At 38.5% G+C, this 11,281-nt stretch overlaps 2 protein-coding genes across 4 annotated transcripts; one reads left to right on the top strand and one right to left on the bottom strand.

The window, feature by feature from the left end:
• The first annotated feature begins 163 nt into the window (after positions 1-163).
• Positions 164-8,365, top strand: LOC109467954 (scavenger receptor class B member 1-like). Of its 3 annotated transcripts, none has more exons than XM_019766134.1 (13): positions 164-495; positions 1,022-1,179; positions 1,455-1,596; positions 2,591-2,791; positions 3,063-3,157; positions 3,502-3,554; positions 3,755-3,824; positions 4,249-4,424; positions 4,569-4,687; positions 5,460-5,533; positions 6,048-6,099; positions 6,379-6,531; positions 6,892-8,365. In XM_019766134.1, exons 1-13 carry the CDS (start codon positions 376-378, stop codon positions 6,958-6,960), a joined length of 1,482 nt encoding a protein of 493 aa, XP_019621693.1. In that variant the 5' UTR covers positions 164-375; the 3' UTR covers positions 6,961-8,365. The 3 variants fall into 3 exon arrangements, with proteins under 3 accessions (XP_019621693.1, XP_019621694.1, XP_019621692.1); XM_019766135.1 differs by lacking the exon at positions 5,460-5,533 and adding an exon at positions 5,019-5,092 and having other exon boundaries at positions 6,895-8,365; XM_019766133.1 differs by lacking the exon at positions 5,460-5,533 and adding an exon at positions 5,019-5,092.
• Positions 8,365-10,654, bottom strand: LOC109467957 (NTF2-related export protein 2-like). Its single transcript, XM_019766138.1, has 4 exons — positions 10,574-10,654; positions 10,262-10,348; positions 9,818-9,962; positions 8,365-9,015 (listed from the first exon to the last, which is right to left on the bottom strand). Exons 1-4 carry the CDS (start codon positions 10,586-10,588, stop codon positions 8,852-8,854), a joined length of 411 nt encoding a protein of 136 aa, XP_019621697.1. The 5' UTR covers positions 10,589-10,654; the 3' UTR covers positions 8,365-8,851.
• Positions 10,655-11,281: the final 627 nt, after the last annotated feature.

Below are 11,281 nucleotides of genomic sequence, written 5' to 3'. Positions count from 1 at the left end.
GCAATCTTGTAAACAACAAAAACAAAATTTTACAACGAACAACTTTTTTTATCATCTTTACTGCAGCAAAAAAAAAGTATCTCGTGTATAATTTTTTTTCGGGATGATTCGAGATTGATTATAAAATTGAAAGACTGACCCCTGTATAAATGCAGAATGGAACAGTCCCAAATTGCTGCACAGGATAAGTGCGCACCATCGCGGGAAGTTACCAAAGTTCACCTGGAGTACACACCTAACGGACGTTCACCCCTATTGTTTACCTTTCCGGCCTTATCTAACGCCCTTGTCATGTGCTTGTCATAGTGCCTGTACCCGTGGGAGCATGTAGGAAGGACAGGAAAGCTTTTCTGGACATTTTGGGTAGCTGAAAGTATGAGGTGTACTCTGAGGGTGGGGGTTGGAGTGACAGGGGTCTGCGGAGTTCTGCTACTCGGGTTGGGGATAGGAGCGATCTTTCTGTTCGACAGCTTGTTACGCGATCAGATTAAGAAGGTGAGACTGCTGATTTCGTGGATCTATGATATTGACGTGTACAAGAACGTTCATTTTGTGTCTGAGCATTGATTATTTTGCTATGTTCCAATGGAACGTTAACCTTACTTAACTTCTTGCTAGTGTTTTGACAGCATACCTTAATTTGATTTATGTTTACAAGGACTTAGGACATTATATACAATCTCTCTATATAATGTCCTTGGACTAAACCCGCCGGAAACCAGTATGACACACAGTCTCACAAATGTTTTTTTTTTGTGTGTGTGTTTCTCACTAGAGCAACAGAATCCATGGTCAGCGGTCATTTTTTGTTCCTAAAACAACTCAAATTGACCTGCTGGTCACTTTTTATTAAGGTTTTGACCTTTGCATTCACAACTAGCCATGCTAGGGACACCAGAAGAACCAGTTAACCACAGGAGTTGTTTTTGTAACCACTCCCAACATATCCTGTAATTAATCCACCTTGTATCAATCGATGTTTCTGACTTAGACCTTGATTGTTTCTTTTGTGTCCTGACAGAATGAGGTGATTAAGAAGGGTTCGTACCTGTATGACCAGTGGAGCGACATCCCTGTCCCCATCTTCATGCAGTTCTGGGTCTGGGACTTACTCAACCCAGAGGAGGTCCTCAAGGGAGAAAAACCTGCTGTCATACAGAAGGGACCATACACTTACTCGTAAGAGCCTCAAAACCAAAAAGTTATAGCGCCTCATCTGTGTCTATGAATTATTTGAGCTTACCGGTACCAGTATCTTTTCCAGTAGTAATACATCCTAAAAACGTGTTCTTCGTATGTTTGTTTTTACAATTTTTCAAAATTGTTCAAGAAGGACCAGTCCGACCTCTCACTTCTGTAGCATTAGAAAATTTGCAAATATTGGCAAATCATCAATAAAGAGAAAAGGTATGATTTGCGAATGTCTCAGAATATTTCATGGTTTTTCTTTCCAGGGAGAGAGTAGTGAAGACAAACATCACGTTTCACGACAATGGAACTGTGTCATATCTCCAGCCAAGGACGTTCACCTTCCTCAGGAATATGTCAGTCGGACCAGAGAATGACACTTTCACCTCATTAAACATTCCACTCGTTGTGAGTAGTGATCAACTACAATGTCCTCTTTACACACTCAACAGTCAGAGATAGTGCTAGCTATATATACCATTTTCAGTATCATTAGGGCACGCTGACCTAATTTTATGGATGATGCGCACGCATTGATTTTCGCCTGTTCTCAAAAAAGAAAAAAAAAGATCACGTCCTCTGGCCTGGCTCTAGGCCTGGGTAGTCCATGGTAGTTAGCGACAATAGGGAGCCGGAGGTAACTATGGAGGATGATACTCAGGCTACCGAAGCTCCACGACTTAAGATCTTAGTACATACGTACAGTGCCGATTCATAAATTCCGCGAATAGCCAAATTCACAATACCAGCTTCGTATTCCTGTGGTTTAGTAGCATTTTTATTCTTGGTCGGACTTTTTTTTATTCGCCCGCGCGCACTAGTTTGGGGGTCTTCAGAGGACGTCATCCTTGACCTTTCAGTGGATTTAAGTGGCGTTCTGTTAGGAAGCAACGCCCAAATAATCGCAGCCTTTAACTTCCAGTGATTAACTTGTTAGTTGAGGTGAGGTGAGGTGAGGTCACGAGAGGTGAGGTGAGACATACTTTGTCGACAAATGTACCGATTTTGTATTCACATAAAAGCCACAGGAATACCTTGATAGAAAATACAGAAAATCGAATGGAAATTACCTACACAATACATTTCTATCTTTAAATAAACTGTCATTTTACATCTTATGCTAGATTTAAAGTTATCACTGTTAAACCCATTGAATGACCTTTCATTTCATAGAATTGATGTTCGGATCACATCATTTTACATTAAATTGTCCTTGATTCATTGGTTGATTGCTATATTGGTTTCCACTTTGTGTACAATTATTATAAGTAATGTTACTTAGAAATTTTGGCTTTGGATATACTGCCATTTGAAGCTGGTGTGTTATATGCCAAAGGGCATCATACCGGCTATACAGATACAGATGTTCTAAACTGATGAGAGTCCTGTTTCTCCTCTACAGACCATAGCAGAACTGATCGAGAATGAGAGAGACATTGTAAAAGACCTGGTCTCTGTTATCGAGCGGCTGGCCCAGGAGACACTCTTTATGAAGCTGACTGTGGGAGGGCTGGTGTGGGGGTACAACGACTCGCTTCTCATGGATGTCAACAAACTGGTGCCTGGTCTGCTACCATCGACAGAGTTTGGGCTGTTTATGGGGGTCAGTACATGTACTTCAGACTTAGTTACTAGTATCATGTAAGTTCATCTGTGTTGTTAGTTATAGGTTTAAAGTTAAAACTTTTGGTCCAACACAAAAAGTTCTCTCACCTAGAGCTTTCGACCAGTCACTCTGGTCTTCCTCAGTGACTAGTGACTTTTCTTTTTGAAGGTAGGGTTGCAAATGCCTGTTACAACCTGTTTACCATTATCCATTAGGACAAAGAACAAGCATGTGTGCCAAGGTTAATTAACGCTGTTTTGTCTTTCAGCGTAAAACCAATGGAACAGATGGAGTCTACTCAGTTTTTACTGGGAACGGCGATGTTACCAAAGTCAACATCATTGACACATGGGATGGACAAAAGTGAATATTTTTTACTTTTGTATAATAGTGAAGTTATGTTTATTGTGTGACTTCATACTTTGAACTATATGACTATTGATGTACGAGAACTTGTTATGGTAAACATGATCACAAATCGATAGTACCAGTATTGATTTCTGATCAAAGATTAAAAAATTGAAAATACATGTAACGTTACATGATACTGTAATACATATTGATTATTCAGTACATGGTCTCCAGACATGATTGTCTATCTCAAACTATACAATGTACTTGCGAGACTATTTCAGTTTGTGTAAGGTTTTTTTCTGGTGGAGCTGACTTGTACCTGATTTGTTTGTGTCCTTTTTGTTCTGATACAGATCCCTGAATTACTGGAGTGATGACCCTTACTGTAACATGATCAATGGAACAGGTAACACTCACCTTTAATCATTAACCCCTACATGTATGTGCTGGAGGGTAAAGTTTTAAGTTAGGTACGCACAGAGAAGGATGCAGCTTTAAATGTTTACTAGTACATAGATTTTAAGGCACCCAAATGTCTGTTTTCCTTGTGGCAAAAACATAACTCGTCAGAAACAAACTAACCATGTTTTGTTTTGCCTTTTTCAGATGGAAATTTCTTTCCACCCTTCATAACAAAAGATATGAGAGCTACCTTGTTTTCCACTGACATTTGCAGGTAAGTCATATGATAATGGAATAGCACACACCACCTCCAACATTTTTACTCCCAAATGAAAATGAATGTTGTATTTATGCAGTGTCGATCATGTCTTTGTTTTACAAAAAATCTACCTGAAGGCTGACACCCTGGCCTTGATACTCCCAAGGCACCAGAATGTAAAGATGCAAGATGAATGTCCAAATCAGTTTTCTCTTTTATACATTTGAGTAATAATCTTATCTATGCCAACATTTTGCAACATCTAAAAATAACAGAAAAGAAAACCAAGTGCACACCATTTTCTCTCAGTCAGTCAGTCAGTCAGTCTCAAAAGACTATGAATTTACCCTTGCAAGTGGGAAAAACATTGTACACAGGTATACATAATGCTACATGTTGTAGAATGTCTGTTTTACTTCTGGTGCTTTGATTTTTCCAGGTCTGTTGAAGGAGAGTTTATCCGAGAGAGCTCTGTTCGAGGAATCCCCACGTACAGGTACGAGGCACCGGAGAGGCTGTTCCAGAGCGGTGACATCAACCCTGCCAACAAGTGTTACTGTCAGAACCAGGCCTGTCTGCCTTCAGGACTGCTCAACATCAGTATATGTAAACAAGGTCAAGTTACTTCACTTGTATCATACTCAATTCTAATCTTCTAGTTTACAGTATTAGGTTGAGGTTGTGAATTACATTGTACTTGACTGATAGTTGGAACGATTTTTTCCCATGACTAATTCCTGACACTGTACTCAACAATAGGTGCTCCTGTCATCATGTCTTCACCACACTTCTACCTAGGAGACCCCAGTTTGGTAGATTCCATCATAGGTATGCACCCAGACCCCGAGCAGCACAAAGTGTACTTTGAAGTGGAACCGGTAGGTGGCGCTATTTTTTTTCTTTCACTTCAAACCTTTCTTTTAAGTGTTCCAGGCTTCCAACCCTAGAAATGGACTTGCAGGGCTTGCAAAATGAAGACATTTTAAAATCATCATTAATGACATGATATTATTACATTGATAGTACAATATCTACATTTACATCTAGATCAGCAGTACCTTAATACAGTATCAATAATGCTAACTGATAGTGATAATACAAGATATTGATTGACAAAAAAAATTGCTCTACACCTTGATTGTTTACTGACATACTTTCTGTCTATTTCTTGTTTTTGATTTCCCAATTCCATGCGATCCTTACACGTAGCTCTCAGGAATTTTGTTGGCTGCGGGAAAGAGACTTCAGGCCAACATCTATGTGAAGAAAATAGATCACATACAGTAAGTGATTGAACAGGGTGATTACCAGTGTGCACTAGTGACATCATGTCACCATGCTGGTCTGTTGAACCTGGAAGAGTCTGTTAAATGTTACTTCTTAAGTTTCTTCAGCAGTTAAGACCTCAGGCTACTTTATTCAAATTATTCAGGTACAGGTACATACAGGTACAGGTCCAGACCTGTACCTACATATACCTGTATCTGATGTTACATTTAGGTATGCAACACTGGTATATACTATAGATTCGTGTACATGAACAAAGTCAGCTTTACTTGCAAAACTCCAGGTTTATCTATCCAGCATGGTGGACAATAGTTATGACATATGTTAGGTAGTCATTTGATGTACCGCTTGTATTTTTTCCAGTTGACAGGGTTTCCTATGAATGTAGCCAAGCGCCTCCAAGTAAATATATACCTCAGGAAAGTAGAACACATTTCGTAAGTGTTGTCTCAAACTGCTTGTCAGTACTCAGGGTCAAAGGAGACAAGCTGCAGCTGCTTTGCAATTTTTACTAAGTCTTGCTGCTGCCGCTGCATTCAACAATGCAAAAAAATACTTAATTTTTTCTTTCTGATTTTGTAAGTACTAAAGTTATCACATATACTAAAGTTTAATATTTTGTAAATAGAAAAGTTCTCATAAATACTCTACTACTGTGCATACTACTTCAGTTGAACTACTCAAAGTTGGACTATACCTACTACTACTTGTAACCAATTGCATTGCACTATTTTGTAACTTTTAAACCTAACATTTAAAACCACTAATCCAAACAGCTTTCACTGTGTTAAAAACTTTCACTATGTTGCACCATTATTAACTTTGTGCTATATATATATATATATACCATTACTGTATTATTATGTTGTAATCTTTGATAACGAAGTGTAGGTAACTTCAATCTTTGGAGGCAACAATATTGTATTTAAAGCCCTTTCATTCCACTTCCAGGCAAACTGGTAATGTCAGGGAGATGTTCTATCCTATACTGTGGCTTAATGAGGTTGGTTACTCCTTCAACACAACTCGATCTAAATGAAACAGACATACACAAATGTACCTATTAGATTAGAAGGTATAAACTGTTATGTTATTACAGATATTTGCCTTTGGTACTTGTGCACAGTAGACAGTGTGTTAGGACCAGTAAATAGTTTACATACTAGTAGTACTACTGTTACAGACTAATGTAATTCTGGTATGTTTCCCAAATCTCTATCTGTGCCACCCAACGAAAACTGCACATTGTACTTACTTACACATTTGTTTTTTTGTTTGACAGAGTACGTTTATAGACCCAGTCAATGCTGACAAGTTCAAGTCTCAAGTTACAAACAACATCAAGCTGATGTATGGAGTTGAGTATGGGATGATAGCCGTGGGCTGTGTGCTGCTGATCATGTTCATCATCCTCTTTGCTAGGCTCAGGAGGAGGGTAAGTTGGTAAAGGATCTTTTTGATAGTCAAGAGGTAGACTATCCCTTGGACTGAAAAGTCATCCCCCCAAAAATACTGTTTGTTGCTTTGTCTGGATTCCAAATTAGAAAGTCAAAACAGGTGAAATAGTTTATAGTTTCTATAAACACTTTAAAAACCCACGTTTTTAAAGTGTTATATATGACAAAACTCCCCATGGCCTCCTCTTCTTTAGGTGTTTCTCCTGCCTGATGAGTTGGTTGAAGAGAGGAGCTTTACCTTTAGCTAAGATACTGACTATGAACATGTTAACTGTCATCAACTCCTACCTGTGAATCTTGGAAATGTCATGATTTATCTTGTCTCTCTATCCTTACAGCAGTCCAGCACCGTGCTTGGAACCTCGGATGAGAGAACAAGTCTTCTGAATGGAGACACTGTACAGTAAAGACTGTAGAACTACTGTATGAGATGATATTGTAGCCTGCCAACAGTATAATCACAGTTTAAATGGGGCTGAATATTGCCAGGATTTTCATAAAGACAGTGTCTGCATCTGTTGAAATTTAAAGTGCTGATAAGATCAGGTGAAAAATGTTCCATCATTCAGCAAGCCTTTGTTGCAGGTGAATGGCGTAACTCATCATCTAGATACTGTATTTTTGGTACATAATTTTCTACAATTTTTACGACCATTTTTAACGCTGGTATTCAAAGGTACTCAAAGGATGAACTATCATGCAACAATCAGAACAAAACAAGGTATATGCAAACCAGGCTCTTTCACTTTAACATGACGATATTGGTCAAAAGTAATGACAAACAATTCTTCTTGTTGACACAAGCATCAAAATATGCTTTGTGTTTTTTCATGTCTAGCCCAATTAATTCTGAATATACTAGTATTATAGATCTGTAACATGTCATTGTTGTGAGTAGAAAACTTTGCTGTACCTGGTAGAGCTGAGGTCAAATGCTGCTGCTAATCCCTTATTCTATTCATAGTTTATTTGCCAGAAGTGATTTGTCTGATAACTAATTAATGGATGAGAATTATGGTTAGCTGCATTTTGTGTTGTGAAACTGGAGAATGCAGTGAAAAGCGATTTTGCCTTTTTGCCACTGGATGGTTGTATGAAAAATATTTTGGAGCCTGATTAGTTTTGTTTTTAAGACTGTATATGTGTACTATTGTGCCATGAAATTTGACTGTTATGCATTTGAAATCAGCATAAAGGTCATCAGTATCCCTGGGACTGACCAATGTGATATTAGTACAACTTGTTCAAGCCTTACAATGCATTGAGAATATTGAATTCATGTGTCTTTAGCATGTGATAAGAAATATGAGCCATCTTTGGTCCTCTTTAGCTAAGATCGCACAGAACGTTGTTCTAATAAGTGCCTTATGATTATGAATGAACGTTTGTTTGAATGACTTATATTTCAATAATTTCTGGGCCACTGCATGGGTAGGTTCAGAATGACAGCTGAAACATATCATAGTATTATCAATGGCCTTAGCTATAAAATAGCTACATGTAGCTCTTACAGGACATCAACATATTGCAAATAACGTTACATGACATAGGATTTCCAAACCTCCTTGTGAAGGTTGAGTTTATCATCTTCCTGCCATGCTTGTTTTTGCCACCAACTTTTTTACTAGTTATAGTGTTAAGTATCAGTGAAAATGTTCAATTTTAGCAGTATTTAGTAACATATCAACGCATATTGATGTTAGAGTATTGAAGGTTGATTTGATCAAGTCTAAAATATGAAGGATGTTAATTGACAAAAGTCAAGCATTTGTAACAATACTAAAGTGCAATTAAATCATATTACAAGCAAAATGTTATCATCTTTATTTGTAGAGTGTGAGTTGAGGCCACAGTCGACTCTTATTTCTTGATAGATGCATGTATTTATGTATTTGAAGACTAAGGGTAAGAGTTCTGCAATGCTTTGAGACAACAGACAGCTGGTGTGTTACGCCGAAAGGCGGTTATACCGGCTATACAGATACAGATACAGAACAGGTCAAGAAAAACCATTGACTGTTGCCAGTCATAAACAAGAAAATAATATGTACAGATGACAGATTTCACCTCTCACACTTTGAAACTGGATGGTCTGGAGGGAGGATGGTCTGACATACAATCCTCATTAAGGAATGTATCAATACACCGACATCCATGACTCCAATATCCCAATATAGAAAATTGAACCCTTTTTTCACTCAATGTCATCAATGTGATGGCCTGCTGTCAAACCACTATGAATGCCCTCTCCTTCTCACAGTAAAAATGACCTGGCTGTGTGATGAGTTCAGTTTCTCTTCAGTCCTCCTCCTGGCACCTAAAACAGTCGCTGGCTACTTTCCACACGTTGCCCTGATTGGTCAGTGTAAAGTTCTGTGTGAACCTCATGGTGTTGTTCCCCTCAAACTTGACCGTTCCGCTTGTGGTCACCAGTACAGTGGCCTGGCCTTGGGTGGCTTCATCTGTGGGTAAAATTTAGAGTTCATAGCTTTGAACCATGACAACGCTTTGATAAGTTTTAACCTGGGTTTTTGTTTCGCCATTCCAGTTTGTTGAGTTTTTTTTTTTTTTTTTCAGAATAGTAGCGTAAAAAATATGAATGGAACCCAGGCTAGATAAGTTTACGTATACATTTTGTAATTCCAATTTCTAAGAGTTGGGATGACTGACAACAATAATACAACAATACATGGATTATAGCATATTTGTAATAACTACAATGGCAAGTCTCGTGTATCATTACATGCATACACAAAACTGTATTTTAAACCTCATTAAATCATTAAACCTCATTAAGTCATTAAATCTGTGAGGTGAACTGGTCAACTACCTAACCCTTGTTCACCCACTCCTCTGAGTAAGCCCTTCCTCAGCTTCCTGCTACATACACTGTGGTGGTATGCCTCTGAAAGCCACTGGAGTTGAGCCTTAAAGTTTAAGGTTTGCAGGCCAAAGTAGACTGAAGTTGAAGCCACACGGTACTCTGGCCGTGAGTCTTGGAGTTCCATTACTAGTACTGGTATATACAGATCCTACCTGGCAGTGGTTGACAGTCCAGTGTGATGAGTGTGTGTTCACTGTGAGGTAAGTTACCTGGCAGTGGTTGACAGTCCAGTGTGATGAGTGTGTGTTCACTGTGAGGTAAGTTACCTGGCAGTGGCTGACAGTCCAGTGTGATGAGTGTGTGTTCACTGTGAGGTAAGTTACCTGGCAGTGGTTGACAGTCCAGTGTGATGAGTGTGTGTTCACTGTGAGGTAAGTTACCTGGCAGTGGTTGACAGTCCAGTGTGATGAGTGTGTGTTCACTGTGAGGTAGGTTATCGTGGAACTTGGTGATCTCCTGAGGTCCCTTCACTACGTTGCCATTCCACACGACGTTAGCTGTGTCCAGGTACAGCTTGTTCAAAACCTGCAAAATCAGAAACTGGTATTAGAAATCTTGAAAAAGTAATGACTATTTGAACACCACGTAACGTTACATTCCTAATACATGTAGTAAGAATGATAGGTTAATTTCAGAATTCCAGGCTGATTCCAGAGGAAATAATAATGTTAAAACATCTAGAAAGAACAGCATGAAAATTGCAAAAAATACACATGTACAAAACATAACCTGTTGAGAATTTTTTACCAGTGAACAAATAATTTATGTTGAACCTTTTGTTTAGATTTTAATTTAAGTATCCCATGACGTGTCTCTCAACTTACATGTCTTCTCTTGTCAAAGGTCTCGTAGAAAACTTTGGAAAACTCCTCTCCGGCCCGACAGGCGTTGTCTATATTAGTCTTGAAGTCCTGGAAGCGACAAAAAATTTTCACTCAAACTTGCAAACTGTTGGGGAGGGGGGCGCATAAAATATGTTGGTGGTTTGGAAAAGAATTCGAGACCAAATAGAAGTAAAAATGCATTGGCTACCTTCTATCAGACACAAGTCAATCGGAAATAATGTTAGAATTTTTCAAAAGAGCACGTTCACTACTTTTTTACACCGATTTCTACTTTATGCAAGCAAAACTCACGTTTACTGCCGCCATGATGATGATGATTCTGATGACCTGTGGTAACCCCAGCAGCAGCGCACCTAACGATTAACTACAGTACTGCAGGCGCAAGATAATCATTTCTTGAATAACATTTTACAAATTACAGGAACGAAGTATCTATAGTGGTACTAAAGATTTAAAAGCTGCGTATTTAAGTCATAAGATTTGGCCAAACTGTGAAAAATGTCAGGAATTGCATTGTAAATTGACCCAATTTGTAATAAATTCATCGTTTCTACCAAATGCTGCCTCAGAAACATAGTGTACATTACGCCAAAAAGCAGTTACTCAAGCAACTGGATATGATTTTGAAAACGTCAGACGTTTCAGCTAGTATCCACTAGCTTTCGTCAGTGACTGAGAGACCAGAGGGGAAAACAGGTTTATAAGCACAACCTCTTGATTGATATGCATAACGTCTGACGTTTTCAAAATCATATCCAGTTGCTTGAGTAACTGCTTTTTGGCGTATCGTATTACCTGGATATCTAACCTTCATCGACGTATAGTGTACATTGTACATATAGTTGAGTCATATATAGATCCAGTTACTTTTTCATCTCCTCACAATACCAATACCAACATATCCAAACCACCCTGTGTGCTTTCTTATCCGTAAAATTTTCAGTTTACTTTCAACAAGAGGGTTAACAAAAACGCCACAATACTAGTAAGTTATCGCAA

This window comes from Branchiostoma belcheri, unplaced genomic scaffold (genome assembly GCF_001625305.1).
Source record: "Branchiostoma belcheri isolate BF01 breed outbred unplaced genomic scaffold, Haploidv18h27 scaffold19, whole genome shotgun sequence".
Classification (NCBI taxonomy): Eukaryota; Metazoa; Chordata; class Leptocardii; order Amphioxiformes; family Branchiostomatidae; genus Branchiostoma; species Branchiostoma belcheri.
The sequence above is the reverse complement of the archived record's forward strand: the minus strand, read 5'-3'. Positions and strand labels throughout refer to the sequence as shown.